At 48.8% G+C, this 24499-nt stretch overlaps 1 protein-coding gene across 6 annotated transcripts in view; it reads right to left on the bottom strand.

The window, feature by feature from the left end:
• Positions 1 to 14194: 14194 nt before the first annotated feature.
• Positions 14195 to 24499, bottom strand: part of CHD2 (chromodomain helicase DNA binding protein 2) — a 130003-nt gene continuing 119698 nt past the window's right edge. For all 6 annotated transcript variants that reach the window (XM_028851326.2, XM_077940421.1, XM_028851327.2 and 3 more), the window contains 2 exons: positions 22028 to 22274; positions 14195 to 17819 (listed from right to left, as the gene is read on the bottom strand). In XM_028851326.2, the coding sequence (XP_028707159.1) occupies positions 17486 to 17819; positions 22028 to 22274 (581 nt within the window). In that variant the 3' untranslated portion in view covers positions 14195 to 17485. The remainder of the gene's footprint in view (positions 17820 to 22027; positions 22275 to 24499) is intronic.

The raw sequence follows: 24499 nt of genomic DNA, 5'->3' as shown, positions 1-24499 counted from the left end.
AAAACACAAAAAAATTAGCCGGGCGTGGTGGCGGGTGCCTGTAATCCCAGCTACTCGGGAGGCTGAGGCAGGAGAATGGTGTGAACCCAGGAGGCGGAGCTTGCAGTGAGCCAAGAGACAGCAAGACCCCGTCTCAAAAAAAAATTATCCAGTGAATCAGAAACAAATGTAGGCCCATTTTGCCAATGAAACAGAGACTCTGTGAGATTAATTGACTTGCCTAGGGCTCCTTAGCAACGGGAGGGGCAAACTGTGCACCTAGGTTAGTACTGCCCTGAAGCCCCTTCTCTCCAAACTAAATGCCATGAGGCAGAATAGCAGCACAGTTAAACCAGCCTACGTCCTGGCTTCTCCACCTCCCCAGCAGTGTGACCATGCACAAGTCACTTCACCTCTCTGAGCCTGCATGCTGTTCTCTGGAAGATGGGGGGTGCCTGTCCCACACTGTTTTTTGGAGAGTCAGGAGTTCATTCCTGTAAATTGCTTAGGAGAGGGCGGGGCACCCAGGGCTTGTCTGGTGGTGGGGAGGGAGGGGAGGGAGTGGTATTTATCCCAAAGCAAGAGAAATCAGGTAAGGGGAGAAGGAAAGGGGCGATACAGACCCTGGACTCTTGGGAGAGGTGAACCTACAGGCTAGCAAGGGGAGGAGTCCCAAGAGTGGGTATGTATACTAATCCCAGGCAGAGCAGGAAGGCTGAAGAAAAAGGAGAAGTATCTTTTTTTTTTTTTTAAATGGAGTCAGACGTCTTGCTCTGTCGCCAGGCTGGAGTGCAGTGGCACAATCCCAGCTCACGGCAGCCTCCGCCTCCTGGGTTCAAGCAATTCTCTTGCCTCAGCCTCCCAAGTAGCTGGGACTACAGGCACCTGCCATCACGCCCGGCTAATTTTTTGTATTTTAGTAGAGACGGGGTTTCACCACGTTACCCAGGATGGTCTTGATCTGACCTCGTGATCCACCCGCCTTGGCCCCCCAAAGTCCTGGGATTACAGGCATGAGCCACCGCGCCCGGCCAAAAAATGAGAACTTTCTAAAGCCCTGTTCTTGCAGGGCTCCCAGAGAGAACACAGGAGTTGGGTTTAGGAGGCAGGAACCAGACTGGAAAGGACAAAACATACCCAGCATCTTCCCTGGTGGCTGGAACTGTCACCAGAGGCCTCATGCCCTTAGCAGCCAGTGGAACAGAGTGACTCAGGGAGGCAGCAAGGAGGAGCGGAGCCGTTGGTGCTCGGCTGGCGCAGAGAACAATTACTGAGAAGCCAGGGCGCACAGAAGAAAAACAAAACAAAAAAATTCGCCTCCATTAAATGAAAATGCTAAATGGCACTAGCCAGAAAGTATTCCTGGTTCGGAATTTGTTTTCAGGACCCTAAATGTCACCGGCTGGAGTTCTTTCCCAAGTACCACGCTACCAGTTGCCCTCATGAACATGGAAATTTCATCGTGATTATGGAACACAGCATCCTGAGCTAAAAGATTCCCAAGAGGCAGCTTCATCTTGCAGGACAGGCTAGGTTTGGAGCCTCTGGAGGTTCCTGGCTGCCAGCTCTGTGGAGGCCTGTGGCCTGGAGGTAAATGCATTAGCACCCGGAGGTGGGCGCCTCTCCCCGCCCCATCCTGTCTCACTGATGTGTTGCCGAGAACTCCTGGAGTTCTTGTTTAGCTAACCAGAATTTGCAAGGCTAGAAGACAGGAGAGAAATGGCCTTTAAAACAAATGAATGAGAGTCATGATGAAGGGGGACAGACTGGGGGGTGAAAGTCATTACCAGAACACTTGGGCAGAGACCCGTCAGAGCCAGGGAGGAGCAGAGTCATCAGAGCTGTGCCAGCAAGTGGCATGGAGCAGGGGTGGCACTTGGACTCGGGCTGCAGGCAAACTTGGCGTCAAAACTGGCTCAACCCGTCGCGAGCTGTGTGGTCTCCTTGGGATTTTTTGAGCCTTAGATTCCTTATTTGTAAAATGGATTTGTGAGTCCCCACCTCCCAAGGTCAGTATGGAAATCCAATGAGCTAACACCTATCAACGGCCTGGCACATGGCCCTAGCCCTGCGCATGGAGGCTGCCAAAAGTCACCGCCTCCTCTCTGCAATTGCGTTTATTTATACATTTGATAACTATTGGGTGACTACCCAGCATTGATCAGGGGGGTGGGGGGCTGCCGCATTGACCCAGACAGACTGCTGTGCATTCTTGTTGGAAAGACAAGGCAATAAACCACAGTCACAAAACCCAGGATCCCATGGTAACGAGCTCCACAGAGAAAAGCGAAGTGGGCCAGAGGTTCTGAGAGACACCCATTGGATTGCAGGAGGGTGAGAAGGGGTATTCATCTGTGGTGGAGTTAAGGGGACCTCTGACTAGCTCACCTGCATGAATTTGGGGAGCAAGCCATGCAGAGAGCTGGGGAGAGCATTCTGTGCAGAGAAAACAGTGCAACAGCCCTAGAGCGGCAGCAGCAAAGGGGTAGTTGAAGGGATGGTGGGAAGCCACTGTCACTGGACAATAACAAGTGGACAGACCAGGGGTTCCAGGTGAGGCTACAGAGTAGCCAGAGTACGGCAGGGCTCTCCAGCTCCGGGAGGACTTGACGTTTGATTCCAGTTGCCAGAGGAAGCTGTTCACGGGCTTTGAGTGTAGGAATGATGTGTCCGACTTGGGTCTTTTTATTTTTATTTTTTAGAGACAGGGTCTCACTCTTATCACCCAGGCTGGAGTGCGGTGGCACAATCACAGCTCACTGCAGCCTTCACTTCCTGGGCTCAGCTCAAGCAATCCTCCCACTTCAGCTGCTCAAGTAGCTGGGATTACAGGTGCCTGCCATCACGCCTGGCTAATTGTTAAATTTTTTGAAGAGACGGGATCTTGCTATTTTGCCCAGGCTGGTCTTGAACTCCTGAGCTCAAGCAAGATGCCTGCTTCAGCCTCCCAAAGTGCTGGGATAACAGGTGTGAGCCGCTGGGCCCGCCCTGGCTTGGGTCTAAAAGAAACCGTTCTAGTTACTATACAGAGCAGACTTGGGGCCATTGCGGGAGAAAGAGGAAGCCGGTCTGAGGTAGTGGCAGTGCAGAGATTGTAAGAAATGATGGGCTCGGTAATAGACTGGATAAAGAGAATGTAGCACATATACACCATGGAATACTATGCAGCCATAAAAAGGGATGAGTTCATGTCCTTTGCAGGGACATGGATGAAGCTGGAAGCCATCATTCTCAGCAAACTATCACAAGAATAGAAAACCAAACACCACATGTTCGCACTCATAAGTGGGAGTTGAACAATGCGAACACATGGTCACAGGGAGGGGAACAACACACACGGGGGCCTGTCGGGGATCGGGGAATGGGGAGCTGGGGAAGGGATAGCATTAGGAGAAATACCTAATGTAGATGACGGGTTGATGGGTGCAGCAAACCACCACGGCACGTGTATACCTATGTAACAAACCTTCATGTTCTGCACATGTACCCCAGAACTTAAAGTATAATAATAATTTTTAAAAAAGAAATGATGGGCTTTGGGGTCTAATAAGAAGGTGGGGCTGACAGGGCTTGGGGAGACAGAGAGCTTGACAGGAGACCACGATATCTTCCCCAGGGGTCTGAGCACCTGGGGAAGTGGTGGTGCCATTTACCATGCCTGGAAAGATCATGGGAAGAGCAGGTTTGGGACACTGAAGGCCCGAGAGCCCCTGGCAAATCACGAGTGTAAGTCCAAGAGTCCAAAAGCTGAAGAACTTGAAGTCCAGTGCTTGAGGGCAGAAAACAGCCAGCATGAGAGAAAGATGAAGGCCAGAAGACTCAGCCAGTCTAGACCTTCCACGTTCCTCTGCCTGCTTTTATCCTAGCCTCGCTGGCAGCTGATTAGATGGTGCCCACCCAGGTTAAGCATGGGTCTGTGTCTCCCAGTTCACTGACTCAAATGTTAATTTCCTTCGGCACCCCGTCTCTACTAAAAAAATACAAAAAAATTAGCCGGGCATGGTGGCGGGCGCCTGTAGTCCCAGCTACTCTGGAGGCTGAGGCAGGAGAATTGCGTGAACCCAGGAGGCAGAGCTTGCAGTGAGCTGAGATCGCATCACTGCACTCCAGCCTGGGCAACAGAGCGAGACTCCATCTCAAAAAAAAAAAAAAAATTCCTTTGGTGACACCCTCACAGACACACTCAGGAACAATACTTTGCATCCTCCGATCCAATCAAGTTGGCACTCAATATTAACAGTTTTGGCCGAGCGCGCTGGCTCACGTCTGTAATCCCAGCATTTTGGGAGGCTGGGGTGGCAGGATCATGAAGTCAGGAGATCGAGACCATCCTGGCTAACACGGTGAAACCCCATCTCTGCTAAGAATACAAAAAATTAGCCGGGCGTGGTGGCGGGCGCCTGTAGTCCCAGCTACTCGGGAGGCTGAGGCAGGAGAATGACGTGAACCCGGGAGGCGGAGCTTGCAGTGAGCCCAGATCATGCCACCACACCCCAGCCTGGGCAACAGAGCAAGACTCTGTCTCAAAAAAAAAAAAAAAAGTATTAACAGTTTCATTCATTAAGGCAATGACCATGGGGCAGCTCCTGCATGCCAGGCCACCTCTGCCCTGACATACTCCCAGGCTGACCAACAAGAACTGGGGAGAGGGCGTCTTGAAGAAACAGTCCACCCTCCGCCCTCACATACCTGTGTCTCCCAGTGGACAAGACACACAAGGGCAGGGACTGAACTTTCCTGTGTGCAAATCTCGGGGATGGTCCAGAAATCACATCTCTTTGGTCTGATTGGCCTTACCTACCAAACCCTTGAAACGATGGAAAGAAGCTTGGTGTTCCAGTGAGGGCCAATGGGAAGACCCCCACCCACCAAACCCTCTAATTAGGAGCCTACAGACCTCATTCCATGGAAGTTCCCCTTGTCCCCTGGGAAACCACCACCTTCTGAATCGGCAGAGCCAAGGCCCCCAGTGTCTGTCTTCAACAGCTTTTCTTAGCCACCTTCCCCATCCTGCAGGGCTTTTCAACATTTTGACCTTTTAATCCTTCCCTGCCTAAGATATAGACGTGGTGTTAGTACCGGAACCCTGAAGGCAAAGGAACAGAAACGAACACTCTCAGAAAGTCCTAGCAGGATGGTCTGAATTAATAGACTGCTGCAGGCAGCCTGTGTGCAAGGCATGTTCGTGGTGGTAGCGGCGTTTCCGGAATGAGGGCTGTGATCCCAGGCAGCCCAGATCCCAAGGCCAAAACATGCATGTCACCTGGCATCACCCTGTCCTTGCCCAGGGTGACCCTGAGACAGCAGTTGGATTCTTCCACATTTGAACTCAAACCTGCTCCCTCAGCTCTCCCCAGCACGAATTGGAGCCCTCTCCAGGCCGTTGAGCCAAAGCAGAATGTGTCTGGCCAAGCAGATCTGCCCAGGGAAGAACAAAGATGTGTTCAGACACTGTCTGGGGAATTGGTTTTGAGCTCACTGTGAGCTCCATTTGTGCAACAAGGTCAGCGTCAACTGTTACAGAGAAGGGGCTTGTGACAGTTTATTACCCTGCTGAGCTGGCTTGGGGTGAGGGGGACATGCTGACCGCAGGACTCTAAAGGACCTAAGGCGGTTGGCAATGTGGGAAGCAGCAGTCCCCAAAGCACCCCCTCAAGGAAACGATGCAAGAGCTCTGTCCACCGGACCAGCCCCACCCTACCCCGCCACGCCCCGGCCTAGAGGGAAGGACCTTGCATTTCATGGGCCTGGATGGCCAGGGATGGACAGTGGCATGGGCACAGAGACACCTGGACAGAAGGAAGGGCCCAGGCTCCAGAACCAGACCCGATCCAGGCTCCCAGCTCTGTCACCTACTGGCTGCATGAAAAGGGTGACTTTTCCTTGTTTTGCAGCCTCAGCTATCTCAGCTGTGAGAGAACAATGGCGCCACCTCCCTCACGTGGTGATCCTGAAGATTAAATGTAATGCATGCAGCACGGCTGCCGGCCCACCATGTGCTCTGAGTAACTGGCCGTTGTTCTCTTCAGCCCTCCTGTTACTGACCACCTCGAGGGCACTGTTCCTCCAAGCTGACCATTTCTTGCCAGTCACCCACTGCCCAGCTCGCCCCGACCATAGAGTGGGCTCTAGTCCACGTGCATGGTGAGCTGCCATCTTTGTTGTTCTCTGGACACCACGTCTACCTCCTTGGGAAATAGAAATGAGCCCTGCATTTGAACCTACCCTTGAGTCCTGCATTGCTTTGTCAAATTTCACAAAAACCCTAGAAAGCAGATATTGCTCTAGTTTACAGATGGATAGACAGAGGCTAAGAGAAGCCAACTGACCCGCTCCAGGTTACAACCAGGGTCCGGTAGGAGAGCACGCCTCCACCCCACCGCTCACTGAACCCACCGACTCCTCGCTTGAGGGCAGAAAACGAGCTGGGGTGGGGCGCTCCAGGGAGCACAGGCAGCCTGTGTTCAAGGCAAGCTCCTGAGCCCCACAGCAGGGGCGGAGTCAAACCAGGGTTCTGGTTCTGGGGTGAGCAGAGGGTGGGGCCAGGCCCCCACTGGGAGGCTGACTGAGGAGGGGCTCAAAGTGCTGGCAGGCTCCATCAGAGAGGTTTGATGAGCAGGGCTGCTGAGTGACCCTCAGGTCAAGGCTGGGGCCTGGGCCACCAGGGACCAGGTCTGCAGGGCCAGGGGTCCCTCCCAGGATAGAGCAGGAAAACTCTGGCAACCGCCTTCTTGAGTGGACTTGACCTTCCCTTTCTTTGCTAATGATCTCAGATTAATCCTGTAAAGCAAGTGCCCCAGGGTGGGTGTTGGTTGCACAAAACAAGAGCAGTCTTTCTCCCCTCCCTTCCTGGCACAAACATTTGTAGGCCACCCCCGATGTGGCTCGTCGTGGTCTGGATTTGGGGGCACATTCAGTCACTCAACAAATATGTCGTGAGGCCCTTGATGAGCTGGGGGGCTGTGCTTGATATTGGCAATACAGCTGTGATCACTCGAATGGATGTGCCCACCCTCACGGGACTGACCTGTAGTGGTGACAGACACTAACCGAGTCACATGTGTGATTACACGTGTAATCATACTTACATATGTAACAACACATGAGTTACACGTGCAGTGGGGGGAGGGGGCCCTTCACGGTGACCAGCCCAGCAGGGAAGGGGATGCGGGTGGCAGAAGGAAGTGGTACACCCTGGTCCTCATGGAGCTCACGGCAGGTTCTCTGACCCTCACCTTGAGCCACAGGCTGTGTCTGAGCCTCACTGCCCTCAGCTATAAACTGGGTGCACGACTAGACCTTAATCACTGGGCAGCGGGAAGTACTACATCAGCTCATACTGGTGCATACTGGTGCAGAGGCCCTTGGGAGACCTCAGGGAAAGCTATTGCATGAGGCAGTGACAGACTCGGCCTTCGGAGTCGGGCTAGAATCTGAGTTCTGACAATGATCCCTGCCTTGACCCATCTCTCCTCAGGCTGCCCTGAGCCTTCCAGTTAGGCCTGGGCTTTGGGCTTCCATGTTTGTCTCTGCATTGTCCGATTTTAGCAAGAGTCCTGCTAAATCGGTCTCACTGGAATCCCCCGCCCTCCACATCTGATTGCCCTCCCTGTCTGATCGTGGTCTTCACACCCCATCACCTCCAGGGGACGTCTGATCACCTGGCCTGCCTTCAGCAAGAATCCCATCAGGTCCGTTTAGCCAGAATGCCCCCGGATGTTTCCTCTTAAGAGGTTTTCCATCCACTGAGCCCACCCTGCTCCTTGGCCATCAATTCCCACTTGCCTATACTGTATTCAGAGTGGACCCCAATCTCTCTCCCCAGCTGCAGTGGGCCCTGTCCGACACTGCCCCCCAACTTAAATAAAGTCTTTCTTACTGTCTTTAACACATGCCGTGAATAAAGTTTTAGCAGATCCACCAATTCCCAGCTCTGTGATCTTAGGCAAGTTACCTAACGTGTCTGGACCTCAGGATCCTCATTTGAAAAATGAGATAAATGCCACTCCATAGGATTATCAGGAGACTAAATGAAAAAAATGCTACAAAGCGACAGGCCCAGAGCCTGGTGCCCAGTAAACCTTGGTAGATGGTGGCTTCTTTCCGCAGGCCCATCTCACAGGCAGCCTCATTTACCCACAGGTCTAGGTCATCAACAGCTGGGGTCCCAAACACCTATAATGTACAGACTTTCCAGGGGCCAATATTCCTCCAGGCCTTCCGGGGCTGCTTTGAGGCAATTTTATTATTCATAAGGCTAGGTATAAACTCTTTGTAATTATTTCTCCTTTCAATTGTAAAATCAAGACACATTTACCAATTAAGGCTAAACAAAACTACAAAACCAATAAAACTCAAATGAAGAGCATTCATTTAAAATAGTGGATGACGTTTTGCAGACACCAAATGAGCTGTCTAATGTGAGGGAGGAGCGGCCGCCAGGGCCCAGGTTTTTTAGAGCTCAGCGCCTGTCCTGGGTGCCAAGCAGTGACTTGGCTCCCTTCTGCTTGCCCCTCAGGCCCTGTGACACCTGTCAGCATGTTTCCCCCATCCGCCTGGGGTCAAGCAGCACTGACCCCCTTGGCACTGATACAATCCTAAGTCGTGGGTCCCTTTTCCCTCCCTCTCTTCCGAATACTCCAGGATTTGTTTAAGTTGGTTTTAAAAGATGTTCATTAAAATGAAAACATAGGTGGGGCACGTGGCTCACGCCTGTAATACCAGCACTTTTGGAGGCCAAGGTGGGCAGATCACTTGAGGTCAGGAGTTTGAGACCAGCCTGGCCAACATGGTGAAACCCTATCTCTACTAAGAATACAAAAATTAGCCGGACGTGGTGGTGGGCACCTGCAACCCCAGCTATTCAGGGGGCTGAGGCAGGAGAATCACTAGAACCTGTGAGGCAGAGGTCATAGCGAGTCAAGATCATGCCACTGCAATCCAGCCTGGGAGACAGGAGTGAAACCCTGTCTCAAAAATTAATAATAATACATAAAATGAAATGAAAGCATAAAAATTTTTTAATTCTTCCAGAGACCTCTAGGAACTATCCTCCCCACCATATATCTGTAGTCCCACGTTTGGGAAGAACTAAACCAGTACAATCAGGTGGGGATTCTTTTATCTGATTAGTATTTGCTTCCACTGTCAGAGCAGGGCTCAGAAAGAAAGTGAAGGAGGCGACAAGCACTCCAGGATTGGGGCAGAGCGATGTGGGATGGGGTCCAGAGAAGGTGAAGAGGCCCTGTGGTATGGGTCAGCAGGAGCCTAGCACAATGTGGAAAGCAGTGGCCCCAGATGAAGCCAGGGGGACCACAGAAGTGTCATTGCCAGCCTCTCCTGGTCCAGGGAGGGCAGGCATATGGGCTCCACCTCAGGCCAGATCACCAAGCATTAGAAGGGCCTTGCTGAGGATGCATATAGCCTTGAGGGCCACAGTAATGAGGATTCACCCCACATGGTGCTAGCATGTGCCAGACTCTGTTCTCTCATCAGGGAAGTGATACTGTTCTCCCAGGGTTACAGGTGCAGACGCTGAGACCCTGTAAGGTTAGCCACCTGGGCCAGGTCACAGCAGCCAGGATGCAACCTGATTTGAAGGTGAGCTGTCTCCAGAGCCCATGCTCTCAGCCTGTCTGCAGTGAGGGCCCTGGGTCACCACACTGGGCCTTGAGTCCATCTTGTACGAGCTACTTGACACCACACTCTGCTGCTGCTGCCCAGACCTTCCCACCTCCCTACCTCCCTGCAGTACAGAGAGCCTGGGCCTGATCCTAGGCAGCTGGGGCCGTGAGCCCATGAGTCCAGCAAAGCCATGTAGATGCTAAAATACTGAAATAACACCAGGATGTTAGCAAACTCCCCCTATTTACTACTTGCCCCAATCCCCTAAAGCCCTATCACCACTCCAGCTCAGTTCCCTGAAGGTCTTCAGACTCTTCCCACAGTCCAACAGAAAAAAAGGTTAACATCAGGCCCAGCAGGGAGTCTTAGGGAGCCGCTCTAAGCTGGGACCTGGCTCTTGTCTGCTTTAAATATCCTGGTATGGGAAGCCTGGGGAGCAGGGACCTGAAGTCTAGCTGAACTCCCAGCCTGCTCAGCCCCCAGGGAAGGTAGCACCCCCTTTGGCCCCTCTCTGGGCACCCACAAGAGAAGGCTCCAAGCACAGCAGCTGCCTCCAGGCCACTGTTCAGCCAGGGACCAGGGCACCCCGAGACCACAAGGAATGAGCCTAGAGGACCTGGTACTGAGTTCACCCTGGAACACTTTCCAAGCCCCCTGCACCTGCCGAGGCAGGAGGCAGAGCTAGGGAGGAACAGAACCTGGTCTTCCCAAGGGAGCCTCAGTCAGATGGGGGCGCCAGAGTGCACCAGGGGCTCTGACGGCATCTGTGGGCACAGGGAAGACACCAGCAGGAATGGAGATGGCAACAGTAGAGCCAGAGATGGCCAGAATTGATTATTGAAGACCACCAGGTGTTCAGCAGACAGATGGAGGTGATGGAGAAGGAAGAAAGGGACCGCACCCTGGAGGTGGAGCTGGCCTCCTCCACCTGAGGCCGAGAGAGCAGCTGGAGCTGGTTGCAATGAGGGAACTCAAGAAGGTTCAAGTGGCCAGCAGGGGCAGGTCACAGAGGGCCCCAGACTCAAACCTGGACGTTAAGGTGAAGGTCACCGAGAGCAGCCGGTGATGCCATGGGGGCCTTGTGGCTCACAACGGTCCCTGCAGTTGCCCCTTACAGGTGGGAGGAAGAAGAGGCTGGACTGCGGAGCAGGACCCTCTGTGTCCCTGCACGAGGGCTGGAGGTAGGGATGAAGGAGGCTGGGGACAGGGCAACCTGCCCCCTCGCGTCCCCTGTTCATGGAGGGCAGCGAGGTTGCCTCTCCCTGCAGCCTCTGTCCCTCTCCTCCCCATCCCCCATCTCCCTTCCTGCGGATACCACGTGGCTCCACATCTCCTGGGGTGCAGAGGGGCTCTGTTGTGGGCTTCTAAGGGAGAGACCCACCGGGGCAAGAGAACAGCCTGGAACTTCCCTGGAAGAGAACTTCCCTGGGTTGGGTTTAGGTGTCGGGTGCCGGGCAGGCTGTTTGTGGAAACCTGCTGCCCTCTGCAGGATAGTTCTAGAACCACATTCACTCAGGGGCCCTCAGTCTAGGCTTCAGAGAGTCAGAGCTGATCCCAAAACACAGGACAGGCCCCAGTGCCACCCTATGATCATGACAGCTGCCGAACCCACCTGATGTGCACCTCAGGGACCTCACTTGTCCCTGCCTAGCCTGGTGAGAAGCTGTAAGTGTCTATTTGTAGTTGAGGCTTGGAGATAGAGAATGTGCTCACACCACCAGCTGGTAAGGGACGGAGCCAACGTTCAAATCCAGGTCTGTCCAGCCGTGCTGGCACCCTCCTGCTGGCCCACGTGCCTTCCTGACTGCCCATCCTCATCGCCAGGGCTTGGCCATCTGAGTAGGGGTTGAAGTTTGCCCAGATCCAGGATTTTCACAACCCTGTCCCTCTACCTCTGGCCGTTGTCTCCCTGGCACTCATGTGACATTTGTCCTCTTACTGTTTGCTTCTCTAGAGCCTGCCCCCAACCCCTACCCCAGCTAGAATATCAACTCCAAGGGGCCAGGGGCCTTATCCTCCTGGTTCACTGCGGGTCCAGCTCCTGGAGCAGAACCAGCCCACAGGAGGGGCTTGAGACCTGGTTCAAGGCAAACGTTCTCTCCCATAACTCTGGTGCCAGCAGCGTCTCCCCCATGAGACTATGAGCTCCTGGGGGTTCTGGTCCCTGCTGGGCCTTCCTGCTGGGGTTTAGTCTCCCCACACAGCAAGCTGCAGCTTTCCAGAAGCCCTGGCCAGTGGGGCTCCACGAGGGCAGCTCCCTTGTCTTACAGGCTCTGGAGTGAGAGGTGCTGGGTCCAGTGCTGACCGGGCCTGCCCTCCAGGCCGGGCAAGAGACTTGGTCTCCCTCAACCTGTCCAGCTGCCCTCTGACTCAACCCTCTCCACCCACTCCCTAGCCAAGGACTGAATGCTGTCTCTTCCAGGTAGCGCTTAGGGTTACAAACCTTTTCCTTTCCACTGTGCACTCATTTAAAAACCACATGAACCTGGGTGGCTAAGGCGGGCCGATCACGAGGTCAGGAGATCGAGACCATCCTGGCTGACACGGTGAAACCCCGTCTCCACTAAAAATACAAAAAAATTAGCCGGGCATGGTGGCGGGCGCCTGTAGTCCCAGCTACTCCGGAGGCTGAGGCAGGAGAATGGTGTGAACCCGGGAGGCGGAGCTTGCAGGGAGCTGAGATCGTGCCACTGCACTCCAGCCTGGGCGACAGAGCACGAATCTATCTCAAAAAAGAAAAGAAAAAACAAAACAAAACACATGAACCCAGGAAGCTGCCTCCTTCATTTGCAGGTGAAGATGGAAGGTGATCAGCCAACTGAGCACGGGCAGAGACCACATGGGGGCAATGCACTGACCTGGGAGGCCCCTTTATAGCCCCCCACGCTCCAAGGGCCACCACAGTGCCTGTGGTTAACAGGGCATGTGTTTTAGCAACAATTCCTTCTTAGGTCACTAAGGAAATTAAGAGAAAGGTCACGTGTGATGTTCCATAAGTGGGTATTGTTCTGTCCATCTTTGAGGTAAGAAGCCTTTAGGCCATGGACTTGTCCATGTTCCCACACAAAGCCAGACAGCAGGAGGCTCAGCACAAAACCAGGTGGCCTGAGCACATTGTTATCCACCACATCACACATCCGCAGAACTGACCAGAACACCCCCAAGACGTTGAGCCTGGGGGAGGGTCCCACCAGCAGCAACGGGACAGCTCCTCAATTAGCGCCCAGGTTTCTGCAGGATGGAGCTTTCATTTAATCCAGCCGCACCTTCTCCTCCCCACCCGCTCACTGATCAGAAGAAATTCGAGGTAGGCTGGGAGACCAAATGGTTCCCGTTAAGATATGATAGAAAGGACTGGTGCAGGGGGCTTCAGTGAAGGCAAAGCCTTACATCAGAGCTGGTCCTGCTCCTTTAAAAGCCACAGGTTGGAATCTGGAGCTGACTCTGGTCTGGCAAACTACAGGGACTTGGGTTTCAGTAAGTGACCTTTCTGTTGGCGCTAATCGAGGAGGGCTTGCCGTGATGCCAGGCATACGAGGCCCCGCCAGGGAGGAGGGAGGAGGCAGGGGCCTTGGGCCGGCCGCTTCCAGTAAAAGGCAGGCGTTTTGGCAGCTGGCAGTTTCGAAGCCTTGTTGCTATTGTAAGTCATAATAAGCTGATTATTGCAGTACTTGTTCTTAAAGTTTCCCCAAATCGTTCCAGCTGAGTCATGAGTTACAACATGATTGTGAGTTGTTTCTTTATGGGCACGAAGAGCCCTCAGCTTTTCTTCGTCTTTCTCAAGAACTACGTGAACTAAAAATCCCAGCCTCCGGCTCCAGCACATGCCAGGCCTGGCAAGGGCCCCTGCATCCAAGTCCCCTGGGCTGACAGAGCAGTCACAGGAGTTGACCCCTCAGCTCTGAGTAGACACATGGCTTATTTGGTATCAAGATTGAAGAGTTTCATAGGGATTTAGTTCAGTCTCAAAGTCACCAAAACATTAGTGAAAATCGTGGATCTGGGCAAACTTCGACCCCTATTCAGACACAGATCTCCGCCCGCAGGCTGTGCCACCCTTCCTCTGTCTGGGCTGTGCCAGGGCTGGGCCTGCCCCTGTGCCAGAATGCTAGAGCTAACGTGTGTGTCAGTGTTTCCATTATAAAATGCCACCCCCCTGACCCCATCTGTTAAATTACCCTCAAAGCTACAGGCTGGCAGACAGTGTTATTTCTTACAGGATAGAGGGGGTGGCCCTGCTAGGTCTCCCTGGATCCTCCCAGGCAGGACTAACCCACAGGAATTAACTACCAGTTTCGGCAACTTAGGGTCCTCCCTCAAGTGCAGACCTGTGGGCCATGGCCTGGAGTCGGCCAGGGAGCTGTTCACCTCAGCAACAGCATATTCAGGAATAGCTTAGATATCTGTGGTGTTAAGGCTTGTACGCAACAATGCAACTGCTCCTGGATAGAGGGAAATGCAACTTTAAAAGGCTCCACTTCACAAGCTGTCAAAAAATCTGGATGTGACCCAGCAACCAAGGGAAGGGAGACAAGGAGGTATCTCTAGTCACACAGCTCACACCACAATGCAATGCAACGTGTTAGCCCAATTCTAAAAATCCTCAGTAACACTTTTTAATATACAAGAATCAAAAGTACAGCAGTTTTACAATGTAGGAAAATTTAATACATACTATATAAACAACATTATTTACATCAGAAATCACTAGGACAGTGGCATTTTTCACAAATATAAATTAATTACTGTTTAGTCAACAGGTTTTAAAAGTCCACAATTTTACAATAAAGAAAAACCATCTGTCCCCAGATGAGTGGGGCACAGATGGCCTAAAGCAGCCTGGACCCTTGGCATGGCTCCCCTCGCCCAACATGGCAGCCCTCAGAGGAGCCGGAAGACCGCTGGTGCTGGGCCTGGGCTGCTGCTCCTGCTGACAAGTGGATTTTGGTCTGTAGGATTTCAGTGTCATTATGTGACTTCCTAAATGAACCGTGTTTGCACCGTGAGGACTGATGCAACTTTCAGACACACCAGGCCAGAATGTCTGCAGCACAGCGTGCAAAGTGTTTGGGCTTCCCTTTGAAGGGCTAAGGAATGACTGAAAGGAGAGCGAGCCCCGGGCTCTGCTGGCACCTGTCTGTCCGGCTCTGAAAGACCGCAGTGATTAGCTTGGGGTTTCATGTGGCCCTTTTCTAAGGCCATAGTGTATCATGTCAACCCTTATTCACGTGCAGGTTTTAGGTGATGCTAAATCCCTCTTCCTTAACCCCTGTTATTTCTACCAACAATGAAATCTTTCAAAGCCAGGCTCCAGGGAATACCATCCTCACAGATTCCTGGGGCAGCTTCTCCCATTCACAAGTGAGAGAATTTACCTGTGCAAATTTGTTTTTTATTTAAGCATATAATATTCATATTGATTTAAATCGATGAAGAAATGCTTCCTTTTTCCCAACACTCTTCATACTTCAGCACCTAAAACAGTTGTCTAATGGGGACACTGTAATTTTACAATCAATGTAACACTGATCTGGCTGATACTGCCTTTTGCTACTTCATATGGCACTAACAGTCAGTCCTGAATGTGAACAAAAGGAAGTTCCTTTTTCCTCATGATAAGACATCTTTGGGCATAACTCACATCTATCAGCGACTCAGGAGAAGCCCTGATGACACTGGAAACCCCGATGGAAATGCAGGGCCTCTGGTGACTCCATTGCCCCTCCTTTCATTCCTGGAGGACATGACCCAACTCTCTGCAGGGGCTCATCCCCTTCCCACCCCATCTCTCATTGCTCAAGGGCTTGACAAGCCAACCTAACCTTCCTCTTTGGCTTGGGCAAGGCAAACGTGGGCTAGAGTCAATATTATCAGCAAGAAGCTCCATCTGTGGTTTCCTTATCACTGTGTGGCCTAAGTGGAGACACACGCCCTGCCCTCTCCACTGAGCGTCACAGCAGGCCCTCCATGGGAGGACTGTGGTCAGGTGGCTCATGCAGTCACCAGGGCTTTGCTTCAGGACATGTGTGCTACAAGTCCAGGCTGAACAACCCCAACAACTACGAGGGTTCAATAAGCGGGGTGGGTCCACTGAGCTCTCAACACAAGCTTCCAGGACCCAGACTCTCATCTGGAAACCGCACAGGCCAGTCCTGCAATGCCCTGTGTAGCAGGGAGCAAGGGCCACATCACAGCCACATCTGCTTCATTTGGGGGATACAACTCGGCATGTCTTGGTAAAGGCATTCATGGTGCTGCCCAGAACACCAGCAAGCACTGAAGTCCTCACAGGTTACTTCAGGGAGTTTAACGCTGCACATGCCTAACAGAGGGGTTTCCACCAGCTCTGAGCCTGGACACTTACAGGCACACTGTATGTTCAAGTCAGTTATTCTGTCTCCATCTAGAAAGGCCTTTGGATACTTTAACAATACTGGCAAGCTACACTGAGAATGATAAACTGAAGGCCCCAGCATCAGTAAATTGAAAAGAGCCTGCTTAACTGATGCAACCAACTTGCTTCCTAAACCTGACTCAGTTCAACTCTAGTATGAGTCTTACTATCTATAGCTCAAGTCACTGTGTCTTTGGATGCTCCCTGTTTGGGAAAAAGTTTAACTTAGGTCTATACCTGATTATATTCTAAGAGAAACTGAATTCAATTCTAATGATCTCCAACTACAGTAGAAACTTGTTCACCACAGGTACTTATTTCCATCTGCCCACCACATGATGTGTGATTCCGTCCCATCTATTTCTTCAAGCTGTGCAAAGGGAAGGAAAATGCAGCAGAAGTGTTGACCTAGCCCAATACTGAAAGTTTCCCCCACTTGCTGGCACTACTGAACCCCACATTAGAAGCCTGTTCACTGCCTGCACCAGGACCCCCACCTTTGTGATTGCCAGCAACAAATTGGTCAGCAGGCCTGCCTCTGCATCCCCTTCTCCAGGTCCTGTAGTTTTCCTTCTCACCATAGGAATTAGAAATCCACCAGGGATTCCAGTTCTCTGGCCACACTACTCCCCACCCTACCCCACCCTACCTCTCACTCAGCCTACTCCCCAGTCAAGTCCATGCTGGAGTCAGTGTTGCCTAACTCACAGTACTCAAAAGTCATCCAGAGCGACCTACTTTCCCCGGCACAGTGGGGAAAGGAGGCCCACTCAGGAGACCAAACCTCTGAAATGTACAAAGACAGTGTGGGAAAAATTAGTGTCGGCAGAGATAAAGCAGTTGTGGAAGCTGTTGCCCTCTCTCTACTTCCCCACCCCAACCCTGCCCATAGGTTTCACATAATGAGGCCGAGTTTTTTCTCCCAAGAACACATGTGAGGGGTGTACCTGCTCCCCTTCAAGTCCTATGCTTGTCCCCACCCACTTGCCCCAACTCCCCACTCCCCATCAGCAGCATCCAACATGTCAGAGTGAACCAAATCAACCAAATCACACACTGTAACATCAGGTTCCAGCAGCCTCCATGCACCAGTTCCTGCCCCAATGACGCACTAAGGTCCTGGGAACACTGACCCTGGCAAGAAAACATTCATGACTCTGAAGATCCCCTATTCCTTGACTGGGGAAACACATCCCAGTGAAGCTGGTATACACAAAGTCAGCTCCTCCTTCAAGTGCCCATCAAAGTGGGAGGCCAGAACTAGGCTGGAATGGGATGGGCTGCCAAAGTGCAGGAGTGGTGACCCAAATCAGAGCTGGACCCAGTGAAAGGCCTCCCATTCCTTGAAGTGCTCCTTCAGCCAGTGAGTTGACAGCAGCAGCGTGTCCGAAACTCCACTTACTGGTCTAGATAACTGGCTACTGTAGGATCAGACCAAAAATATCCACGTGTTTGGTGACTCTTACTCTCTCCTTTACGAGCTGTCCTTTATGTTTTCCGAACATTCCAGTTATAATCTGGGTTGTTTTTCTGTTCTAATGATCTCTCCAAAGGAGACCTATGATCCAGGGGTGACTTGGAATCATGAGGAGATTTCTGAGAAGGGGGTGAGCGAGGATCTGAGACTGCAGGGTGCAATGGGGGTAGAGGCTGTTTATATTCCCCTAGTTTGTCTGTGTGGAAAGAGCGGTAATGGTCTGAGGGTCCCTGGCCATGGTAGCCCATAGGGGGGCGGTGATCAGACATTCGTCGGAAATCCTGCTGGTGGTAATTTTGAGGCCTAAATTCATCGGATCTCCTCCGCTTGGAGTCATGATGGTGCCTGAAATAGAGATGCAAGAATTATTCGAAAGACTGAAGCCAAATTCTCATCCACTTCTCTTCACCACCCACTTGGCTCTTCCTCATATACTCGTATTCAAGGACACTTACAAACAGACTCAAGGACAAATGCTCACATTATCAGGAATCAAAAACGTTAATAACAAAGAGTCATTTTACACTTAATAGCAAAACACATCCTATGAAATAAGCCTCAAGTGTGCAGTGACACAAGTACACACTTGAAAAATCACTGATGGCTTTGCAAACTCACTCCCTTTAGGAAAAATCTGGTAAGATCCATAAACATTTCCATATTCCTGGACCCAGCCCATGAGAAAAAGAGCCACAGAAATTATTTTGTAAGTTACTAATAACACCATCAACCTAAATACGCAACAAGTAAGTAACTAGTTAATAAAATTATCTTAAAAATCAACTCAGTGTGAACAGTATTAAAATTTTTAGCTTGGACCATGGTAAACTACTCATGATACCATTAAAAAAGGAATTAGTAAAACTCAACAACAAAAACAAACAACCCAACTCAAAAACAGGCAAAGGATTTGAACAGACATTTCTCCAAAGAAGATATACAAATGGCCAAAAAAAACATGAAAAGATGCTCAATATAATTAATCATTAGGGAAATGCAAATTCAAGCCCACAATGAGACTACTTCACACCCATTAAGATGGCTATATTCATTAAAAAAACAAAAACAAAACAAAAAACAAAAACAGGAAATAAGTGTTGGCAAAGATAAGGAAAACCTTCAACTCTTATACATTGCTAGTAGGAATGTAAAATGGTTCAGCCATCGTAGAAAACATTTTGGTGTTTCCTAAAAATGTAAAGAATATGACTAACAATTCCACTCCTAGGTCCATATCCAAAACTGAAAACAGGTAGTCAAGTACCTATATACCAATCTTCACTGCAGCATTATTCACAATAGCCCAAAGATGGAAACAACTCAAATGTCCATCAACAGATGAGTGGATAAACAAAATGTGGCATATCCATACAATGAAATATTATTCAGTCATAAGATGGAATGAGTACTGATGAATGAACCCTACCATATGAATGAACCTTGAAAACATTATGCTAAGTGAAAGAAGCTAGACACAAAAGGTCACATATTGTATGACTCTTTCTACATGAAATGTCTAGGATAGGCAAATCCAGGGAGATAGAATGCAAACTGGTGGTTGCCAGAGGCTGGGGAGAGGGAATAATGGGGAAGGATTATTTAATGGTTATAGGGTTTTCTTTGAGTGATGAAAGTGTTTTGGAACTAGACAGAAGTGGTGGCTGCCCAATATTATAAATGCACTAAGGTCATTCAATTGTTCGCTTTAAAATAGTTCCTTTAAGTAATATGAATTTCACCTCAATGCAAGAAAGAGAGGGAGGAAGAATTGAGCAACTTCAAGTTCCAGTCAAAATGGAACAACAGGGACTAGATTTACTCTCCTGCCTGAAACAGCCAAAAGGGACAAAACATATAGAACAGTGGTTTTCAAGACACCAGACATCAGGCAATGAACAGTGATCCCTGAGGAATGGACACTAATGAAATGAGCCTTTTAACTGCTCCTGCTCACTATCATGAGATAGTCCTCAGTCTGTGACACAGGAAGAAGGAAACCCAGAAAGACACCAGTTGGCTTCCCAAGGTGAGGCATGGGGAACCAAGGTGGCCAGAGTTCACAGGACATGGCATGAGAGAAAACAGTTCTGCAGAGAAAGAAGTTTGAAGATCTACAGAGGATTTCCAAGTATATAGCTGAATACTGCTTAGGATGTGCATGTGGGTAAACTACCCAAGGCCAGGGAAAAAACCACCGAAAAAGACTAAAGATAATAGTGCCCTGTGCTCACAAAGAACTGGCATCATGCCTGTTGCCACCAGTCACACCAAAGACCTCCAGATTCAAGAGGCACTGGTGATATGGTTTGGGTATGTGTCCCCTCCAAATCTCATGTTGAAATGTGACCTCCAATGTTGTAGTGGGAGGTGTTTGGGCAGATCCCTCATAAATGGCTTGGTGCTGTCCTTGTGATAATGAGTTTTCTGAGTTCATGTGAGAGCTGGTGCTTTAAAAGAGGCTGGCACCTCCTCCTCTCTCTCTTGCTCCCTCTTGCCATGGGACACCTACTCCCACTTCGCCTTTCACCACGAGTAAAATCTCCCTGAGGCCTCTCCAGAAGCCAACCAGATGCTGGTGCTATGCTTGTACAGCCTGCGGAACTGTGTGCCACATAAAACTCTTTTCTTTATAAATTATCCAGCTTCAGGTATTCCCGCAAAACAGACTAACCCAATTGGGTAGAGTGCAATGAGGTTCCTCACCTTGGGGGTGGGCAATCATTAGCCCTTGACTGAGCAATGCTCTGGGTCTACCTAACGAATCTTAACAGCAAGACCTGAAAGAAGGAAACTGCTTCCAAATAACCTGCAACTCATAACAAAGCTCCAGAATACTTACAGGAATACAGAAATATCCAGCACCCAATAAGGTAAATGTTACATCTGTCATCTGATCAAAATTTACTAGGCACGGAAAGCACCAGGGAGCAAGACCCACAGTGAGGTATCAACTGAAACTGACCCAAGTGGTAAGATTCGCAGACAAGGACATCAAAACCATCGTTATATCTGTGTTCCAGGTTTTAAAAGGTTAGAGACAGAACATATATATATATATATATAATATATATGTGTGTGTATATATAATATATATATAGACCCAAATACAACTTTTTGAACTTTTAGAGATAGAACTACAATGTATAAAATACAAAGTACACTGGATGGGCCTCAGAGCAGTCTTGACATTGAAAAGCAACGTATTAGTGAACTTGAAGAGGCAGCAATAGAAACTATCCACAATGAAACACAGAGAAAGCATAATTTTTAAAAAGTCAACAGAATACAAGTGAGCTGTGAGACAACTTCAAGCAAGCTCATATAGGTGTAATGAGAATCTCCAAAGAAGAAGAGAGAGTGGGGGGTCAGAAAAAATATTTGAAGAAGATTGTAAAAATTGCCAAATTTTATGGAAACAATAAACCTACAGATTCAAGAAGTTCAAAAATTTCCAAGCACAAGAAACCAAGGAAAAATACACCAAGGCACATCATAATCAGTGATTTTTTTAAAAGGAACATTACGTAAAGACGAACAAAGATAAGGATGACAGATTTTTCATCATAAAACAATGCAAGTAAATAGCAGAGGTATATCTTTAAAGTACTGAAAGAAACTAAAAATAAAAATGTATACTCAGCAAAAACTGCTTTCAAAAATGAAGGCAAAATACATTTTCAGCATACATACACAAACACTGAAAGAATTTATCACCAGCAGAAAAAGTCCTTCAGGCAAAAGAAAAGTGAAACCAAAGAGAAATACAGACCTACTAGAGGAATGCAGGGCAAGTGCCCACTGGGTCCAGACAACAGAGAAGGGTGGGAGTGAGGGGCAGACTCCTAAGGAGGTGGCAGCTACTCAGCTACAGCTCTCTGCTAATACAGCCTGCTGTTACCAGTTCTTCCAAAAACAAAGCAGGACTTTGAGACACGTATATGAAATTTTCCCACTTTAAATTCAAGGTACAGTGCAAATGATGCACATCATCAGCCCAGGGAAAACCAAAGTTGCTATGAGGTTAAATTATCCAAGATATGAAATTAGGAAATACAGATAAAACCTCTTTAACCCTCCCTGGACTTGCTACTCTCACAATGTAAAGCTCTGACTCATCGTACTACCGGTGGTATTGTACTGAAGGAAAGAGGGTGCAGCTTCAAAAGGCTTCAACTCTTCAATTATGGGCTCGTGGCAGGTAAGGACCATGGGTTGGTACCCATCTTGGGATCCCTGACACCTAGTGTGGCTGACAGCCTCGCACAGAGCTTAATAATTTTGGTTGCTGACTCCAACATTTTATGGCGACCACTTGACTTGATTTCCTCAGAAGACGGCAGAAAACTCTTTTCCTTCACAGGTGAAATGTGCTCCCTATGACCCAGAAAATAAAACATAAAACCTATAACCAACACATGGGATTCCCTGTGGCTGACACATGATGAGATCTCCAGTCATTTCATAGATAAATACATTCATGTATACGTCACTTTCTCCCTAGAAACAGCTCCTGGCAAAGATGGGCACCTGGTGTCTCATAGCCTTTTGCATACCTGTCATAATAATCTCTGTGTCCCCGGTGGTCTCGGTCACTGCTGTACTGGTCATAAGGCCTCTTTCTGGACATGTTGTTGGGTCGATAGCTTCCAGAACGGTGGGCATCCATATGTCGCCGGTCCCCATAATGGTGGTCTTTGTACCAGTGCTGCTCATACTGATGGTGCCTGTCGCTTCCCCATGGTGGATTGTTGTTGCCACCACCATAGTTGAACTTTCTTTCCCTCTGCCAGTCTCCTCGATCTGCAGGAAAAGAAAAGAATGACCTGACAACTGCAAGAAATGGATGAATTTCACTTTCACTACAATTTTTTTTTTTTTTGAAATGGAGTCTTGCTCTGTTGCCCAGGCTGGAGTGCAGTGGCACGATCTTAGATCACTGCAACCTCCACCTCTTGGGTTAAGCAATTGTCCTGCCTCAGCCTCCCGAGTAGCTGGGACTACAGGCACCCACCACCATGCCTGCCCAATTTTTGAATTTTTAGTAGAGACAGGGTTAAACCAGGTTGGCTAGGCTGGTCTCGAATTCCTGACCTCAGGTAATCTGCCCGCCTCAGCCTCCCAAGATGCTGGGATTACAGCTGTGGGCCACCACACCCAGCTTCATTTTTTATTTTTGTTTTCTTCCATACCAGTCTTCTCTGTATTGTTCCAATTTCCTTAGGTATGCTGCTGAAATAAGCACTACTTTGCTGAAGTTCCAACTGAAAGTCTGACACGTTATAAACAGACATTAAGTTTCTTTCTTCTTGGTCTTGTTGCTGCTAACATATCAGTAATGACTCCCAAACATTCTTTCCAACAAGATTTTAAGGCAAAATGTACTACTCCTCTCCTTCTGAAATTTTAAGAACTACCACTTTTCACTCTCCATACCTGTTTAACCTTCCAATCTGTGGCAAACTCTTAACATCGAAACCAAACTAATTCAAAAAATGATACTGCTGAGTTTCACAGCTGCAAGGTAATATCCTCTGGTTATACATCTAATGTTTATTTCACCTGCTGGTACCTGCTGTGCCTGGTCTCTGAAAATCTCTCCAGACTATACTCACTGATTCTATTATTCTTCCCTATTCTGCACACACAAAAAAATGGACCTCCTCCTATAAAAAAGTAATTTCTCTAACTTTGAGCTTGGATCAGTGTTCTGTCTCTTAAGGATAAGGCCAAACTACAATCCTTTTACCTTCTGTAGCCTGCCTTTTCTCCTAAGGAAAAGAATCATACTCACTTGAATCAGAAAATGTAGTGAGGACACAGAAGTCCAGGGATGGAGAGTTAAATTATGGCTACGAAAATATCACGTCCACCCAGAGCCTGTGAGTGTGAAAAAATTTTACCTAGGTATTTGCAGATGTAATTAAGTTAAAAATCTCTAGATGGGATCACCCTGAATTTAGGTTGGGCTATAAATTCCAGGACAGGCATCCTTTCAAAGTAAAGGCAGAGGGAGATATGACAGGCTATGCATAGAAGAAGGCTATGCAAAGATGGAGGCAGAAAAAATCGGCATGATGCACCTATGAGTTAAGAACACCAAGAACTGCTGGTAGCCACCAGAAGACAGAAGAGAGGCACGGAACAGATTCTCCCTCGGAGCCTCCAGAAGGAACCAACCCTACTGACACCTTGATTTTTAAACTTCCTGGTCTCCAGAAATGTGAGAAAAGAAATGTTTGATGTTTTAAGCCACCTAGTCTGTGGTACTTTGTTATACACGGCCCTAGGAAACTAATACAGAGGACTAACCAAAAGGAACCTATGACCTCACGGAAAAATCCACCTTCTGTCTATAATTATGTTAAGATCAAAGACATGCTACCAAATAAATGTCTCTACTCATTTTGCTGGCCTTCTAGCTTTTTTCTACAGAGCTGAAGAATAACACCATTAAGGAAGTGCCCAGCTTAGAAACTGATAGCATTAATATGATGTACAGTCAACCAGTGGCTTAAATTCATTGCTGATCTGGGTAAATCAGATGAGAGTACCATAAAGTAAAAAACTTTTGATATTCACCCTAAGAATTAACAAATAACATCAAAAAGAGAGAGACACCTTCTAAACATGCAAAGGATCACTTGAAGATGGCTTCAAATCAAATGAGATTTCTAACAGGATATCAATATCTGTGGTTTTGTAGAGATGTTTAAAACTCAAGCTAATTCATTGTTTCCAGAGTAAATCAAACAGATTTTCTTTCTTCTTAAACCTTCTGTGAGGTAAATCACAGGTTACAAAGTACTGAGCTATTAAAAAGATGGGTGAGGAATCCAAAGTTTAAATAAAACAATGCATTTAGTAAGAAATTAAAGGATTCAGAATATAAAATAAGTGACATCATATGAAAAACACAGAAGCAGCCTAATACTAGAAAAAAAGCCAGTATAACTAATGCAACTAGGTCTAAGAACAGGGAAACATTTCCCAATCATTCTGCAAAGTCATTACCTGTTTTTCCCTCA

This window comes from Macaca mulatta, chromosome 7, assembly GCF_049350105.2.
Source record: "Macaca mulatta isolate MMU2019108-1 chromosome 7, T2T-MMU8v2.0, whole genome shotgun sequence".
In the NCBI taxonomy this organism is placed as follows: Eukaryota; Metazoa; Chordata; class Mammalia; order Primates; family Cercopithecidae; genus Macaca; species Macaca mulatta.
Note: the sequence above shows the minus strand (reverse complement) of the source record. Positions and strands in the feature narration are given on the sequence as shown.